Here is a 19324-nt window from a genome sequence, read left to right on the forward strand (position 1 = left end):
AAGCAGAGCAAACATTTTGGACTGAGTGTTCACACTCTACGCTGGCTACTTGTCCAATTTAATAAGCAGAGAGTAACCGAGAAACAGGGGGAACATATTTCTCCTGTCACAGGAATGGAAATACCTGTCAGACGCTGGCAGGCTGAGATAAAGAGATGGGCGAAAGAAAGTGGGAATGAGGAAGACAGGAACTCTTCACATACATGTTCTACTTAGTCCACACCGCAATTAATTGGGGGAAAAAAACACTGTGAGGAAAAATAGCTTTTTAAAAGACTTCTTCTATCGCTTTATAACCACAGTGTTCCTGTGGAGCTCAGGTATGCCAATAGACTGCAGAGAAGCATTCACTAATACAAAGAAAAGAGTCATTAGAGACACCGCTGGGACCGTAGTTCAGGTGAAACAAAGCCTGGAGAATGTGGGGACTCTCAGAAGGACTTGGACAGCCTGGGAAAGGTGACCGGAGTTTGTTTTTTTTTTAACAATGACGGAAAAATCTGAAAGCAGTCCGTCACTTTGACAGATTAGAACAAACTCGGAACAGCGACAAAGTTTCCCCGCAGCGAGGCTCCGGTGTAATGCCGTGTTATGCATGCCCGCCAAAAAGGAAATTATACCGTTTCCAAACCTAACTGTGCCGTACAAATCATTGAAATGTCTGCAAGTTTTTGCTTTACGCTGTGCGCGCTCCCGCGAGGTGCAGTGGGCGTGCATAACACGACGCTAACAGTTCAGTTGGTGTGAAAGCGCCTTATGCTACGCTGCTACAAAGCGGGGCAACAATCACTCAACTATTCTCTATGCAATAATTACTAATATTAAACGTGTTGCAAGTCCAAATTTGCACCACTTGGGTTACCAGAAATACACAGAAAGTGTGAACAGTCCTCCAGATTGTACATGTTTTCTTATTCAAATAAACCTTTGTCAAAGTGAAAAGAAAATCAGAAAATGTACTGTACATTTTCAACAATATATATCCTAATGTAGAGTGGTGGGGACAAAATTATCCATTTCCAAAAGTATTGGGGACATGTCCCCAGCGTCCACAGTAACGACGCCTATGGTGGTCACACAACATTAATTTAGGTCCATCTAATTAAAAGACAGGCAGTGTTTTTTTGGGACACCCTTTCTGGGGCATGTAGGGTAATTTGAATAAAGTTAAAGTGCCCCAATTTGGGAAATGCCATATGATTTCTAGCTGAGAGTTAGATGAGAAGATCCTTATTCTTTTCTGTCAAACGCCACAAACTATACATGAAGCTGGAGCCAAAGGACAATCATCTTAGCAGTAGTAGTAGTAGTAAGTATCTCATTATATCTGGTTTTCATTGAAATATTGAACAGTGTTTTACACAGAGTCATTGAGTCATCAGTGTTTTCTAAGAGGCTGGCTGTCCCATCATTTCCATAATATGTGCTAGGCTAAGATATCCATCCTTTGGCTATGGCTTCTTATTAAAATATATGTAAATGGTTATGATCTTTTCCTTCCTTCCCAGTATGTCAAAACACTACTTAAAATGAAAAAGTGTCTTGTGAATAAGCAATGACCTGATGAATGATCTTGTGTTTTTTACATTTCCATTAGTTGTTGCCCTGGTAATATCGGTAGTGAATATGTGAATATCTAAAAATGTCACATAGTAAAAAAGAAAGAATATCCACCGACAAATCTCATTATTACTGAGAGCTGAATCAACATCTCTCTGACTGTCTCAACAAAAGGTGAGCCCTTTAAGCTTCACAAAGGTTAAATCCATTGCATTGTTATTGGAATAGATTGCATCAGATTGTCAGTAAACCTAATGAATTGGTAACTCAGAGCAACTCTGCGCTGGTTCCTTCTCACTCACAACTCCTCCGTCAATTCTAAAGACCCCACAGCGTGTTCCCGCATGTCGCCAGAAGCCGACTTCATTTAAACCTCTACATACTCTGCCTCACTTTCAGTTTATTTCTTGTCGCTTTTGTGTCCCTCCAGGAGTCAATTATCTAATAGGGAGCTCTGACAGGAAGCAAATGAGGATATCCTCCTCTGGCTTAATGGCAAAAACGTGTTATCTGCTAGGATCAAGAGTTAGGAAACATGAGAGTATTTTACTTTCTGTTTGGTCTACCTGTCCACTTAATTTGATCTATTAGACTCGACACACACCGTACATTTCTCTTTATGTGTCACACAGCCAGTTGTGGGGAAAGAGTCTCAGTGCAGAAAGTGTTGGCATGCTTTAAGGTCGCATTCACACCAGCCTTGAATAGTCCGGTTGAATCGAACCCTGGTGCGTTTAGCCGCTTGGTGCGGTTCGTTTGGGTTGGTGTGAACGCAGTCCGAGACCTCTTAAGTCAGGGGTGTCAAACTCAATTTCATCACGGGCCACATCAGCATTATGGTTGCACTCAAAGGGCCGGTTGTAACTTGAAGACTATATCATTAATTAATATAACTTCATAATTAACTACGTCTGAAAGCAGAAGTCTAGAGCAAATAATTGCAAGTCTCTTCAGTAAGAATGTCACAATATGATTTTAAAAGAAAAGCCACATTCTGGAAAAACATTGATTGTGACATTTTGAAAAAAAAAATCTATTTATGAGAAAAAGGCTAATTCTAAGAAAAAAGGCATATTTGGACAAAAACAAATTCTGAGAAAAAGTCAAATTTGAGATGCAATGTGGGACATGTCGTTTATGGGCAACGTGCTTCTGTAAAGTAGCATGTAACCGTATAATAAACATATTATATTCTTTGCAAGCTCTTGTGGGGCCACATAAAATGAAGTCGCGGGCCGGATTTGGCCCCCGGGCCTTGAGTTTGACACCCCTGTCTTAAGTGAACTAAACAACCGGACTCTGCTCCGCCTAAAAGAGGTGGTCTCGGACCGCTTGCTAGTGAACTCTGGAGCGGTTCATCGCTGGTGTGAACGCAGTCCGCACCAAAACATAGGAAGCGTAGTATTTACGTGTCACAAGAACGCGGGTGTCTTCAAAATCGTTAGTGAAAGAGTGAAGCAGAATGAAGTGTTGAACAGTGTCGTGTAAAGTAAAAACAACTATCAAACTAAAAACTATACATAAAAGTCAGAGCCACCTGTCGTCGGTGAAACCCCCTCCTTACTGCAGGACGTCTCTCATTATATGTGTTATAATGTTTTTTATCGCACGCTGATTATATAATCTTATGCGGGCCGCTTGAGTCTGTTGATCTCCAGATTAACAGCAGCATGAAATTAACCTGCCGATGCTCCATGGCGGAGAAATTGCCGGGATTTGTCTGACCAATGGTTGAACAGCATTTCCGAGCACATGACTTGTGTTTAAAGTTTATAGTCCGTTTGAATTTTGCCCGTGTGAATGCAAACCGAACCTTCTGAAAAATGAAACAATGTAACAAACTGTCGTCTTGTGCGCACCAGAGAAGCGGACTATTAGGTGTGAATGCGACCAAAGAGATCAGCCGGTTTTCTCTACAGGTAATCTTACCGTCCACAGATGCTCTTTTGGGGAGAATGGTGATGGCTCCCTCGGCCACTTTCTCCTGGCCGAGGACAGGTGAGATTTTGGACCCCCAGCTGTCAGAGCCCACCCACAGGAAGTGACCCGTCTGGTTGTTCCTTTTAGCAGCGTCCAGAACGCGTCTGTTGGACAAGAGAATTAAAGGGTTAACAGGATAATAAACGTTATTTATAATAATAATAATAATAAACTTTATCTATATAGCACCTTTCATGCTTGACACAGCCCAAAGTGCTTTACAGAGTATGACAAAAAATCACAATGACAAATGAGGAACACAATTAAAATATGTAAAAACAATAAAACATGAACAGTGATACTACTAAAAATGATAAGCCAAATTAAAGGATGTTTAAGGATGTAGCTCAGTGGAAAAAACTAAAACGGCACTTGCTAGATCTTGATGGGCTTTTTGATTTCCCGCTGATCAAGGCAGTGAACGCCTCCCTAACATAGTCTAGTAACAGCATCAGCTGATGATACACAAGTTGAAAAAAGTTCAAGTTGATGCCTGTCTATCCTATTTGTGAGTCGTTAAATTCATGTATTTTTAGAGGTTTTTGTGTGCTCAAAAGCCAAATAACTGCATGACCTCTGAGTGAACAACTGAATATCCCTCTACGTATAAAAGGTCTTTTTAATCCTAATCTTTAATCCTAAAAAGACAGTTTTTTTGTAATAGAACCAAGGACACATTAGTTTGCAAAGTCTTAAATAATCAGATATTCTGTCTTCTAATTTCCCAGATATTTAACAATGGTTATAAAACGTGTTACGGAATAATTCTTCTAGATATCTAAACCTTTTGCTCTGTGACGTTTTATGATCTACTCTGACGTCTGTTATCTCCTTTAAGGAAAGGCCTTGGTGCCATATGTGTTGTTGTCACCAGTTTGTGACCGGTCAACTTGTCTGGCACGAATGGTAATTGTTGTGAGAACACTGAGGCACTTCTTTATCGGTGTTTGTGGACTCTAAGATGTGAAATCTTTGAGGCCATGAGTGTCGGACGCAGGTGGTTCAGTGTTCCCAGCTGTTTAGTCTACTCCTTCAGAGATGTTGATTACTCTCTGTGAACCAGTTAAAAGGTCTAGCATAGAGAGAGGCTCTTCAGAATTGACGTGGCAACTCTCCCGTGAAGTCAGACCCTCTGACTCTTTGACTTGTGATGTGAATCCTCCGGCCGATACTCTGAATAAACCCATCAGTGTTTGACATCAAAAGCTCCAACTCTCACCGTGTCTCCTTCCTGAGTCAGTGACTGCCACTGCATTGCTACACAGAAGTTTCCCCCACAAAACGGACAAGTCAAATCAAGCAATCTGATTGGTTCTTAGCCGTGATATAATGAGCGTATATCACGGGTAGAATTGTAGTTACTTTTCACAACAAGTCAGTATCCCTCCGCGTCTGAGAAAAGCTACAACCGTTACAACTGTTACATTACGTAATACGTCCGGTACGAAACTAACTAACTAACAAAGCTTAAGATGGAAACATGTTAGGGATAATGTGCAGCAAGGACTTATTGACCGTTGTTAAGGACGCTCACATCTGCAGAAAGAAGTCCGGTCGATTTAACTGTATACAGGGCTTCGCGTCAGGCCGAACCACGCCCCTTAAGGCGAGACACCCCAGGTGAATAGGGTAATTTTTTTTAACTTAAAGATATCAGCTAGAAATTTCTCCAGTTAATTACTTACAATAAGGCAATTGTTTTTTGTATTACAAGTTTTCTGAAATAGCATGTTTAAATATGCAAATGATCCATTATCTCATGAAATATGCGCATATTTTAACACATTTCAGGAACCGAAATCTGAACTTTGGATAAAGCCAGGATCAAAGTTATTGTTTCATTTTGTAGTCATATTAGTATCTAAGGCTTTTACAGAAGGGATTTTGGATATCTCTTTGTATCACTCCATAAATCAGAAAATACTGTCAACAGCCCTAAAATATCAATTTTCACCATGTTTTTAGGTATAAAATGTTATATAATTCAGGCTATGAATTATATATGACCAAACCCTTCTGTAAAAGCCTTCATAATAATGATAGGAATATAACTGGAAGGTTTGGTGTATGTAACTGCTACTGAAGTGGAAATTTCGAACTCAGAGTAGGAGAAAAAACTCATTTTGAGAAAAGGACCTTTAAAGATTGCAGTGTGACGCTAGCTAAACCCTCCTGTTATCTGGATGACAGCTTGCGCATCGACGCACTCCGTGAAGGTATTTCATGTTCGGGGTCATTTGTTTTTTGTATAACCGTGCTTTGTGCAAGTGACAATTGTTGTCGTCTTCTCTGTGAACGTTTTTTTCTCCGTTATTTTGCCATTTTCAGATTTAAATTTCAAGCGGAAAGCTAACCAGGAAGTGCTTTAGCACACCACGTGACGCATCTGAACGAATCACGTTGTCAGAAATTGACACCAGCCAATGAGATTTCGTTTCTTGGTTTAAGACCCCTTTGCACTTTCACGATTGGTTGCTGATACAAAGGAAATGACCATATTTGGATCCGATGAGATTGTGCAGGAGAAACGGAGCTTTCCAACGATACCTCTGAAGACATGGTGCAAACAGCGGTCGTGGTACTTTATGTTACGTTAGAATGCTAACTTTTGGTGAATTTTGGAGAAATCTACAGACGCAAATAGACAAACTATAGTAAAATAAACACTTAAATGTGTATTTTGTACGTTTTCCTTCCAAAAGCCTGAAAGAAAACATGTTATGGAATCAAAATAGCACAAAATCTCAAAATTGACCAGTGCAGGAAAAACGATGTTTTTGCCTGCCGTGTCTCGCCTTAACTGTGATATAATGGCCATATACCACGGCCTGTCGTGAGCTATTGCTTAATTATATAACTGTTCTGTTCTGCAGCTGGTGTTTTCACCATGTTCATGAACTTTCTTTGAAATGGAGCAATTGTTCCAAATTACACTTTGGTGTACGTGCTAAAGTAAGGACCTCAGAGATGTTACTTCAAAGAGATGTACTCAATATAACTAAGATATATTCATACATATAATCATATACTTTCAGGTTTAACAAAACACATGTATTATGAGGTCCCTGTGACCTTGACCTTTGACCGCCAACTGTGTGCCATTTATTCCAAGTAGTAAAGAATCCCCTTAACACATTCCTGAGATATCGCTTTAACGAGAATGACACAAATCAGTACTGTCTTCAACTGAATGTGGCACGTGGGTATCTTCACATCATCATTATTACAGAGTAGTCCGATGATGCGACAGGACATGTCACTTAACCATATGTTAAAGTGACGGCAGCGATGGTGAGCGGTGGCATAGGGGGCGCTTGTTTTAGTGTGCAGCAAGTACCGTATGTCGTCCTCATTAGCGAACATGATGACGGCCCTGGCGTTGGACGTCTCCAGCAGGCGACGGATGATCTTGTCAAACTCGCCCGTCCGGGGCTCCCTGGGGATCTTTAAGGACTGGGCGATGCACACACCACCTAACAGAGAGAGAGAGAGGGGGGACATCATAAACTGTCTGTGTTTAAGTCATGGATTTGCGTTTTGTATTCCTCACAAATCTCCAACTGGTAAATGCAAGTGGTCAGAGAGGGCAAAAGTACACACATCCTTTACTCAAGTAGAAGTACAGATACTCGTGTTTAAAAATACTCTGGTAAAAGTAGAAGTACTGACTAAACTTCTTTACTCAAGTAAAAGTAAAGAAGTATGGGCTTTGAAATGTACTTCAGTAAAAAGTACCCATAACTACCAGCTGTTTTAAAGAGTACCTGACCTCCCTTTATATTAATAGAACAATAATGTCATTGTTAGCTAATGAATGTTTCCATGCTGAACAACGGCAACATGACAACGTTTTCATTGGTCCCTCTTCTTTAGAGAAGACCAGGAAATGATGGATACACGGATCGTGTTCAAATCAATAGGCACGCAATGACTCTAAATAATAATGATCACGCCACCAAACACACATTCAAACTAAAGGAACCAGCCTGTTTGGGAAATGTAAGAAGTAGAAAGTACAGGTATTTGAGTTCAACATGTAAGAAGTAGAAAGTACAGGTATTTGTGTTCAAAATGTAAGAAGTAGAAAGTACAGGTATTTGTGTTCAACATGTAAGAAGTAGAAAGTACAGGTATTTGTGTTCAAAATGTAAGAAGTAGAAAGTACAGGTATTTGTGTTCAACATGTAAGAAGTAGAAAGTACAGGTCTTTGGGTTCAAAATGTAAGAAGTAGAAAGTACAGGTATTTGTGTTCAAAATGTAAGAAGTAGAAAGTACAGGTATTTGTGTTCAAAATGTAAGAAGTAGAAAGTACAGGTATTTGTGTTCAAAATGTAAGAAGTAGAAAGTTCAGGTATTTGTGTTCAAAATGTAAGAAGTCAAAGTAAAGAGTCGTCAGAAAAATAAGTAGTGGAGTAAAGTACTGAAACCAGAAAAATGTACTTAAGAGTAACGAAGGATTTGTACTCCACTACTTCCCACCTCTGCTCAAATATGTTCTGTTAAAGTGAGAGCAGCAAACGTCAAGAAAGATTCCCAAACACAGGATGTTCTTCTACAGGCCAAGGGATTATGGGGAAATCCCAACAGCAACACGTTATGTAAAATATATGAGGATTACAGATTGCTTTATTAAACTTTCATGCAACAGTTATGAGTCTAAGAGTGGGTGTAATGAGACGAGGTATGATGGAAGTAGAGTAAAGAAAGCTGGAGCGGATAATAAAAGAAACATAAGGATGTAGAGAAAGGTAGGTGAAAAAGTTGGAGTAAAGGAATGAAGGAGAAAGTGGCGGAAATAAATGATGTAGAAAAGAGAACATTCAAAGAAAATACAAAAAGGAAATGATGGCGGTATTGATCGAAGCAGCAAAACAAGCAAAGGTCGAGGGCGAGAGATGAATGGGAGGGCATTGTGATTCAAAATCACGACACAGCGCACAGCGAGTGTCAGGAAATATCCTCTGTAGCCACTTCACACCCCTTCATTTCCTATTGTGGACGAGAATAGCTGCCACAGCATATCAGCTGCTTCGCTCACAATATGTGATAATGAAGGGGGGATATTTGATGACCTTGTTGCTTTTCTCTGTCCGCACTCACCGCAAACACACCGTCCATGTTCAACCCTGAAACATGGGGACAATCACACTCAGAAACCAATCCCATGCTTTGCCCTAATCCAGGCTCTCTTCGTTAGCTTTGTTATGCTAATTAGCTTGTTGTTGTTACATCAAGCGTTAAAATTGTTGCTTTGACTGAACTTTATTTAAATCTATTATGTCAACACATTATACATAACTGTATTAGGTTACATGTACAGTAAGCAATAATTGTAGTTTAACCTATTAAACTTAATATTAATGCTTTCAACTAACCTAATGTGAAATCTGTTGACCATACTGTATACATTTAATTAAAGTCAACGTTTCAGTCTTTTCAGTGTATTACGTCATGTTCCACATCACATTTGCTTCATCCTTGTGCACGATAACACCGACTGAGTGTATCCGTGTCTTGTGTGTGTGTTAAATGTGTCAACCTGCATGTGTGTGTGTGTGTGAGAGATTGAATGACGTCCCCTCTCCTCCCAGCCAGTTCCAGCCCATTTATTGAACATCTGTAGAGTCTGTCGCTTCCACTATATCACTCCCCTTAATCACACACACACACACACATTCCCGTATTGACGCATGCACACCAGCGTGCCTGCCTGATAAAACATACATTCATTAGCCTCAAATTAAAAGCCTCTGAAAGATAATCACTACGGTGTCAAAATCTGTACGCTTCACACTGCATATTTAGAATTTTAAAACACTTTCTCAAGACTTATCACCAACTTGAAATGCACAGATAGCGAAATATGGCATGTGGTTTGTACAAACAAATATGCAAAAGCGCTGATGTTTGCATTCTCTCCACTATTGTCCTTGGAGCGGTATGAAAAGTGATTAAATCAACCTTTGTTTTATTGCCTTTCTCACATCATCAATAACTTCCCCCACGGAGAACTGACGTCCTAGATGAAAACCACATTGAATTATATCTGTACGTGTGTGTGTTTGTGTACACTCACACACACACACACACGTGTCAGTGTCGCAGCCAAATTCACTTTAAAACCCAAAAAACACGCCTCGTATCCGACGGTGCCAGGAAAGCAGCTCGTTAAAGCAACGTCAGTTGTTACTGCGAGCTGTTTGAAAGGAAAGCGGTGAGGTTAGGTCAGGAGAAACTTTCCTTTTTCTTTTTTTAAATCGCTCACTGAACGTCTAGTTGAAAAGCAGAAGTTGTTAAATAAAAAGGAGGCTTTGGAAGACAGAGATTCAACATCAAAACCCTCGCACATCACAACACAGCAGAGAGGATTCACACCGCCAACTGGAAATGGAACGAGAACGAGGGACAGGTGACAGAGGTGTGAAGAATAATACCAAAGATCTTTTTGAGGACAATGCTTTTGTGCCTGTTCGGTCTGAGTGGAACGCTCAGAGTGGGAGGAAAATGCAGGAGTGAAAATACGTTTTTCTGTAGACTACAAACCCTGGGACAGATCTCAGTGAAGATCTTCATTAAAAACCTGCATTTTCATAGCCTGGCGTGGGGTTGAAACTTTCAGAAGGCCAAGAAAATGACAATCCTTCTGCTAGTTTCATACCAAGAGTGGCTAATGACATCAGATACATTAAAGCATGTGAATAAACACAGCAGTAAACACGTGATTTGGCAGACAACATGTCAACTTTTGCAGATGAAGTTGCTTCATTTAGGGAAATCCATGTGAAAAGCTCTTAAAGGGGGTCTATTATGCTTTTTGGAGTTTCTTTCCTGTAATGTGTTCTATACGTTTCTGTGCATGTAAATGGTCTACAAAGGCTAAATTCCCAAAGTTTCCCTCCAGACTCCATTGGTCTCCTTTTTTATACTTCTGTAGTGACATCACTTTGTAACACTTGCTTTTCTATTGGCCAAAGCTCCAACAAATTGTACTCAATAGGCTAGGCCGTTGACCAATCACAACAGAGCAGGCCAGCTAACCAATCAGAGCAGACTGGGCAATATGCAGGCTCATAATTTGCCTCAAATCTGGATAATTATTTGTTTAGAATAAATCATATGTGAGAGCAGTTATATATTTATTCACTTCAGAAACAAACAAAATGTCTGCTGTATTCGATCACAGTGATAGACAGTTCATTATATATATTATATAACTCAGTAATTGTTGCACAATCCTCATCGGGCTGATTGAATTATGAGCTCTGCATGATCAGCACCACGCAGAGCTCTCAGTTCATCTCTAATAACGTGATAATGAAGCTTCATTTAGGAGTACAATGTGTGAATCCTAATTCCTTCTGTCTGTTAATGTGTGGAAACAAGGCGTGCAGTGTGCAGAGTTTGATAACATCTCTAAGTGTAGCCAGGAATCACTTGTTGTGAGCATACATTGTGTATTTTCTGCATGTGTGTTGTTGTCCACAAATGAGTCCAAATACACACTAGAGTTTGCAACTGTCTGTTCCCAGCTGTTAAAAATAGATGGAAGATTTGATGATAAATTCAATGAGAAGTGCATCAATAGCCGCGTTCACACCGCAGTACTTTTCCCACTTTAGTTCCGATATAGTTCCGAAATGTCGCGTTCACACCAAAAAGAGCCGGAACTAAAATGAGTTCATCAGAACCTTTTTTACCCCCTTTTCCGTCCCTGCTAGAGAGCAGGTACTTTCGTGGGAGAAAAAGGTTCCTATGTCTGATTGGCTGGGCGGATTGCAAACCACGCCCCGTAAAACTCCCAAAAAGTTTTGTGAAGCCGCCATTTTATTATCCTCGCATTAGCATTATTAGCATTAGCATTAGCCCAGCGCACAAACGCAGAGAGACTAACTTATGGCAACACAAAAGAAAACATGGGAGCAGTGGAGATGAGGAGGTGTCGGCGTTCTGGCGAAGTACTCGGACTCCCAGCAGCTTCTACTGAAGCCAGTCCCCAACTCCGGGGACTTCCGGCCGGGGACTTCGGGTGGCAGTATACGCCGTGAAGTTGTTTGCGGCCTGCCAGTAAACCCAAAGCAGAAGAAGAAGAAGTGACGTCAGCGGCTTCATTTGCCTAATCCTTCCACAGGAACTTATTCCGGTGTGAACGCGATCTGTACTTAGTTCATGAGAACTAAAGAGTTCTCATGAACTAAGTTCTCATGAACCTTTGTGGGAAAAGTACTGCGGTGTGAATGCGCCTAATGCATCTCCAAATGAAACAAGTATTATCTGAACACACAGGAAAACATTATAGTGTTGAAAGAGCTTGAGTTTGTAATCTGTTTATAGTCCAAGTAGTATTGACCAATCACGTTGGAGTAGGCTTTGTTTGCATGCAGGTGAACAAAAGCTTTTTTAAATTATATTTTAGTTTTTTGAGACTATAGACTGTCATTTCCATCTCCATTCTGACACATTAAATAAGCTAATATCATCGCAAACAATGACCAGACCGTGGTAGAGGAAGTCTTGGCCTGGAGATCCAGTCATTTCATTGGAACCCCAAAATATTGGCCCCAGGAGCTGAATCCTCTTCAGACAGATAGCCGGTTATTTCCAAGATTTGTCTGCAATTAACTCCGTTCTGTTTGGAGATTAAATTCACTCCCTTTCAGGGCTGAAAACGCTGCCGTCTCGATGTTTAATGAACAACCTGCTTCCCTCCCATACTCTCCTCTCTGCAACGTGACTTTGAATAACCAACACAGAGCAGAGTGGAGAGGAAACAAATGGCTCATGTTGCTCACTGTGTGGTTTCCTGTTCCTGACACTCACTCCTCAAAATGTTCAGGGAGCACATCTCCGAAATGTATTCAAATAATGTGAAAAGAAAGAAGAGGGGACTGTATTTCATTCATTTAATAAAGGAGTGTTCAATTAATAAAAGGAAGAAACTAGTGGTTATATTTATAATGAGTGAACTTAAACACGCCCTATTCTGCTTTTTGGGGTTTTCTATTTCCTGTAGTGTGTTATATAGGTTTCTGTGCATGTAAATGGTCTGCAAAGGCTAAAATACCTGTGCCTGAAACGCCTCTTTTGGACTTTGTGTACTTCAGAAACATAGTGACGTAACTAAGCTTCTATTGGCTAGCGCACACTGTAACTCAAGTGTTACTTGTATGCTTTTTTGGGGTTTTCCCTTTCCTGTAGCACTCCAACACATTGTACGTGAAAGGCCAAGGGGGCGGGACTTCTCTAAGCGGTTGACCAATCACAACAGAGCCGGCCAGCTAACCAATAAGAACAGACTGTGCTCTGGTTTCAGACAGAGGGTGAAAAGAGGCAGCATGAGAAAATTAAAGAGCTTTTTGAAAATTAAATCATGGAGACATTTCATAGTAGAGACATTACATTTAAAACTGAAATTATATTATGTTCTCTTTCATGCAACAACTGGGTGACCTGTACCCTAATCCTAGACAAAACAGCACCTACAAACAACTGTAAAGATTTGTATCAGCTGCATTAAGCTTCTGCTTTACGGTAATCACATATCTGGTTCTCTTTACTTCTCCTTTCCTTTTAAATCTCCGTACAAAACCTCTAATTCAACGCTGCAGGAGAGCCCGACTCATGTGATGTAGAAATATTGGCAGTGCGACCTGCACACACGCGTACATTAATGGGGTTTCCAGCATGAGTAATGAGAGTAACTTTAAAGCTGGCTGCCTTTACGCCACTGGCAATGGAGTGGGTGTGCATGTGTGTGTTAATGTGCTAGGTGAATACTTGCGTGTTCGATGTGAGCAAAATGAAAGAAAGGCAGTGAAATCAAAGTCTCTGTCTTTCATGATTCTTCCATTTAGATATAGCTGTGACACACACACACAGATACACACACACACACACACACACACACACACACAGACACACACACACACACACACACGCACACAATATGTGATTACATTAGCACAACATCCAATTTGCTTGGACATGATATGAGGTTCCACACGGGAGGAAATTGATGTATGTCCTTCAGCTTAGTAAGTATTAAAAAAACACCCAGTGCATTTATCCCCATAGAAACAACTGCCAGTGAACTGTTACTATTAGAGAATGTTCACAGCAACATATAGCAACCACATGCACACACACACACACACACACACACACTGCCTTGGACACTTTATTTCTCTCCAAATCTCATTAGCACTGCTTTAAAATTAAAAGTTGCCCTCTGCTTCTCTATGCTTTGTTCATGGCTTGGGGCGCTGCAGCTCGGGCCCTTTGAAGTCACAGATGTGTGTGTGTGTGTGTGTACCGATGAGTGTTTGCCTGTGTTACTGTGCACTCCAGTAACTACGGGCACACACGCTGGCTTATTTTACCCTCCTCTGCTCGATTTTTGGAAGAAGTGGTGCGGTAAATATATCGTTCTGCAATTTTCCGCGGCGGAGTGAAACATCTCCTCGGGCCTGCTAATGAATCATTGACAACACCCACAGAACCGCTGTCCTAGGAAATTTACATCCCCCCCATTAAAATGTGCCTTAAAAGGACACGAGCCTTACAGCCTCAAATGGGCTTGGAAGTTTCAAGACAGATCGAACCAAAAAAAAAAGGGACCAGCACCAAGCCTGAGGTGGAAAGGCTTCTCTGATCCCATAACGGACTACAGAAATTATAATTTGCTGATAATGAAACGCTGATAAGGGCGAGAGGAGCTCAGTTGTTTCAGTTTACAGAAATTCATTGTACTCTTGGTTTGTTCCGTGGTGTGAATACACACTGAGATCAAATTATTAGCGATGCCCCCAGAGCACTGTGGGTAATCAGAGTATAAATCGAGGCGGCAGTTTGCATCGGAGAGTGGATACTGGATATTTGCAATGATCTGCTGTGCACGTAATAAAGTGTTTCGAGAGGTGCTCAGGCGAAATACAATCATTTGTGGTTTCTATCTAAATAGCTAATTCAGACTGTAATCTCAGTGTTTAACAGCACAATGTAATGATACAGTTATTCTTCAGTGTTCAGTTATCATTACGATTCCAGATATTGTAGAAATCCTCCTGTTCTGGATTCATCAATAATAATGCAGTGGAACATTTATTCAACTTGGGCAAAGACAGTATTGTAACTCACGGAACAATATGTAAGGGATAATGTGCAGCGACGCGGTCATTATGGGGAAAAGAACACTGACAGGCTGATCAGGAGACCGACGCAAAGCGGAGGGATCTAGATCGGCATGAAGGACGCTCAAAGTACACCCTGTAGCGAGTAAAACTCTAACACAGAAAATACTTGTCTATGATGCCCCAGAACGCCTCGTTGGGGAATTCTCATTTTCCATTGTTTGCTTCCTGGGTTCTGTGACGTGTGAACACCCAAATCAACAACAAATGACCGGATTGGCCCAAATGGACCAATCCGCGGAGCACCTCACACACCAGGATCCCTTGGCTAACGAACAGGGAGTCCCCATTGACTTGCATAGAGCTCCCTGAACGCTGGTAATAGACGAGTTGGGATGGCGGAGAAATGCTCTCTGCAGACCCATTCTCACAGCGTTATCAACCTTTTTTTTACTCAATATCAAGCCACTTGTTTTTACTTCGGCTGTGAGTGTTTGTGTGTGCTCAGGATGAGTTTCGCTTGTTCTCGCTGTATTGCCGACCCGGAAGCCTGTCCGCTCCTCGCAGCAGCGAGCCTCGCAACGTCCCGACCAATCAGAGCACACTGGGCTCACAGGGAGGGGGGGCAAGGAGCTCCAACAAGCCGTTTAGGACAGAGAGTGAATTAGGGATGGGTACCGAGCCCCGGTATTAAACGGGCCCCGGGGCTGAATTATTAAAGACCGTGGTACCGTTAAGCTCCGACGTTATCGGTCTTTTTATCGGTACTGGAGACATCTAAAAAATATGTCATGTGTATTATTACTACACAAACATTATATTGCAGTTTTAGTGTCGCCAACTCCGTTTCTAATACGCAAAAAGACTGCAAAATGCGTCATTTTTAGTATTTTCGATCTCTCCAATCCAGACGAGAGATCTCTCTCCCCCGCCTGTGTGCGAGGGGGCGGGGCAGTTTACACACACGCAGCTGTTACATACAGCAACACACACACATGGAGGAGATGGCGGAGAGAACGCGCTCCGAGGTGTGGTTAAACTTTACCCGTCTCGCTCGTTGCCTAAAGTGCAATAAGAGTTTAGCATGTCAGGGCGGTAACACGAGCAATTTGTCTAAACATTTAGCAAAAGTGCACCACGTTCAGACGGAGAAATGCACCGGGTTCGACTGTCTCTCTAGTAGCTCTGTAGCCCCATCCACGAGTAACGTTTCCACGTCAGGTATATTATCTATGCTAGCAGCAACACACGGAGCTAACTCAATGATTCAAACATGGGTTAATGATTACAGGGAACTGAGTTATTTAGTTTGTTAAAGTTTCAGCCATTCTGTTCCCAGTTCTGTCATCAGATTATTTAATATGATTTGTTAAAACGTTGTTGTTTCTGTTGATGTGAAATATTATGTATTTCATTTAAATAAAAAGCAATGTTAGTTTTGTTCACAATTTGTTAATTTTCATTTAATCGTTTATTTGAATAGGGACAATGCACATTAATGAACACTTTAGACAAATAATGCTTCAAGTGTAAATATGCCGGATTTTAGCTTTGAGCTAATTTCCATCCGTAGTCCCTGACATACAACATATAGTTAGTTTACCTCATTTTTCTCTCCAAAAGAACCGATAAGAGTACCGTTAAAAGACCGGACCGATAAGCGGTATCGATAAAAGTAGTAGTACCGTTAAAACCTTAACGATACCCATCCCTAGAGTGAATACACATACTATACAGAGATGCTGTATGAGAAACCAATTTGAGTTTGGAAAATTGCACAATTTAAATCTATTCTAGTAGACCTCAACAATGGAATTATGATCAGTAGAAATGGCCATGACATGGCACCTTTAATATTACAGTGGTAACCATAGCTATCATCCATCTCACTGCATTTGCATTTAGAAAGTAATGACCGTGGCGGCCATTGTATACATAGCTCTTCCTGTTTGTCTGTATGCATTATTGATACGTCATGTAACAGTGACAACATCGCACACTTATTCCATCCTGCTGTTTTCATTTAGGCTGATGATCTGTATGTTTGTGTCTGTTTGTGTGAATATAATTCACCTCTCTTGTGTAAGATTCTGCGGAAATATAGAACTGAAGTGTTTCTCCATCTTTATTTGAGACATGGAGGACAGGCTGTGCCTCGAGTATACAGACATCCAAATGGGCACAAGGGGGACAGATTGGACCTCTTACAGACACACACACATCTTTCATTACTCCTGCATGTGTGTGCAGTACAGAGGGAGGTGCAAGGACATAGTGAGGGAGGGAGGAGGGAGGGAGGGAGGGGGGGGGGGGGTTAGAGTAGAGAGAGTGAAAGAAGAGAAAGACTAAACACACACAGGGGAGACAGAGAGTGAGTGAGCAAGACAGACAGAGAGAGACAGGGGGATGGTGGCCTTTTAACGTCTCACTTCGCCTGCTATCCCGTGTGTGTGTGTGTGTGTGTGTGTGTGTGTGTGTGTGTGTGTGTGTGTGTGTGTGTGTGTGTGTGTGTGTGTGTGTGTGTGTGTGTGTGTGTGTGGGAGATAATGGGGCTGTCTTCACCGCAGGAGTCAAGCAGTCTAGCTGAAGTCAGCACCAGCTCAGGTCTTCGGGGAGACAGGTGAATCCTTAGTGTGTGTGTGTGTGTGTGTGTGTGTGTGTGTGTGTGTGTGTGTGTGTGTGTGTGTGTGTGTGTGTGTGTGTGTGTGTGTGTGTGTGTGTGTGTGTGTGTGTCGCTCGTACATGTATTGGGATTGATATTTAGCATTTTTATGAATATCCACATTTTTTTTAAGGGCCAATTAAAGCGTCCCCAAGCCCCTTCAAATCACCATTTCATAGCCCCTTGCTTCCTCTGTTGATTGGACAACACCCATGTTTGACCTCTGCCTTCATTCTGATCCCAACTACACGTGTGAAGTTGAACAACATCGCAAATACTCTCCACTGTTTTGTCCTCTTTGCATACAAGCACCTATACAAGTATCCCTTTAATTCCAATTCCTTGTGTGTGTGCAAGACATGAATGTTGTAACTTGTCTATCAATTCATGACAATTGTAGTACCTGAGTTTCATTCATAAATATCTAAATGAATATATACTGCAAAACCTGTTTGAGCTATTCCTCAATTGCCCTTTTGAAAGAAATAGCACAATTGTTGTGGATGCCTCCCACCCACATATTTTTAAACATCTTTGAAAAAGTACATTTAATGTGTTACACCAAAATATTCCGATTTATCTCATTTATTTATTTATTTTCTTTAGATTTTAAAGAACTGCCTTTCAGCAGCTTTTCACATATTACTCCCAACATGCATTTTGTATCAAACCTAACCTGAAAGGCACCAAAAGAAGAATGATGATTTGGTTTAAAGTGCTTCTATATTTACCAACAAATGCAATATTGCAAGCTTTGGCGATGTGTTGCACGCATTACGATGACAAGAAACAGTGTAGCACTATCTTAAATGTATCAAATGTACAAGACAAACTACACAGAGACGCCTCTGAACACACACAAGACAACGCCAGCCTTTCAAATAGGGAGTTTATTATCAGTACTGGTGGGTAGACAAGTGCAAGTGGACACTGGCTGTGAGTCCTCAGGCAGCAGATAAGCCAGTTAATGTCGCCATTGAGACGCCTGACCTTCTGCCACCTGTCACGCATCGCCAATACTTCCAATCAATCAGATTAATCCCAGCGGCGGTCTGGCGGGGGAGTCGTGTGGGACAGAATGGGAGGAGAGGAGGGAGGGAGGAATGTTAGATGTGAAGAGATAGGAAAACATGGAGGATGAGAAGGTGGGAAGGGAGAAATGGGAAAAGGATGGATAGAAGAAATAAGGCAAGGAGGGATGGAGATAAGCAAGGGATGATGGGATGTCAGGCCGCAGATAAAAACGCACAAGGTCAACGTTAAGCCGGGAGATCACAAAGAGAGAACATGACCACTTCTCCGTCTCCCCTCCAGCCCCCTCGAGGAGAATTTCCTTTCATTTCCCTGGCTTTCTCTCTCTTACACACCCTATCTGACAGAAATCAGACATCCAATTACAGCAGTGCCCTCGAACCGTGTGTGTGTGTGTGTGTACGCGTGTGTGTTTATATGTGCTGTGGCTGTGCTGTTTTTTTCCCCCCGAAACACACACCACTCTGGCCCAAAAAGAGCGTCAGATCTCGGCTGATGCTTGTTACTCTCAGCACACGTCTATTCTGGGGATGAAGGATCTCACACACACACACACACATACACATACACATACACATACACATACACATACACATACACACACACACACACACACACACACACACACACACACACACACACACACACACACACACACACACACACACACACACACACACACACACACACATACAGATACTGTATATAGCGAATATACAACACATCAAAAAGGAGACAACATGAACAAAACAGATGCAGATCTCAGATAATATGAGAAATGCTGAAGTGCTCTGACTCACAAACATAAAAGAGTAAGCACTTACAAACACACAAACAAACACACACACACACACACACACACACACACACACTGAGGATGAACTCAGGTTTGATATGCTATGCTACAGTATCTCTCCCATGTGTTGCTGTGGCGTCACACTCCGACAGTGAAATAGCTCAATG

The 19324-nt window shown here is 41.5% G+C and overlaps 1 protein-coding gene across 2 annotated transcripts in view; it reads right to left on the bottom strand.

Annotated features, from left to right (window-relative positions):
* The window catches only part of grm8a (glutamate receptor, metabotropic 8a), a 168964-nt gene that overhangs the window by 83982 nt on the left and 65658 nt on the right, over positions 1 to 19324 (bottom strand). For both annotated transcript variants that reach the window (XM_034131553.1, XM_034131554.1), the window contains exons 2-3: positions 6878 to 7013; positions 3490 to 3644 (exon numbers count right to left, since the gene is read on the bottom strand). In XM_034131553.1, coding sequence (XP_033987444.1) covers positions 3490 to 3644; positions 6878 to 7013 — 291 coding nt within the window. The remainder of the gene's footprint in view (positions 1 to 3489; positions 3645 to 6877; positions 7014 to 19324) is intronic.

The sequence above is a fragment of the Trematomus bernacchii genome, unplaced genomic scaffold (genome assembly GCF_902827165.1).
Source record: "Trematomus bernacchii unplaced genomic scaffold, fTreBer1.1, whole genome shotgun sequence".
Lineage (NCBI taxonomy): Eukaryota > Metazoa > Chordata > Actinopteri > Perciformes > Nototheniidae > Trematomus > Trematomus bernacchii.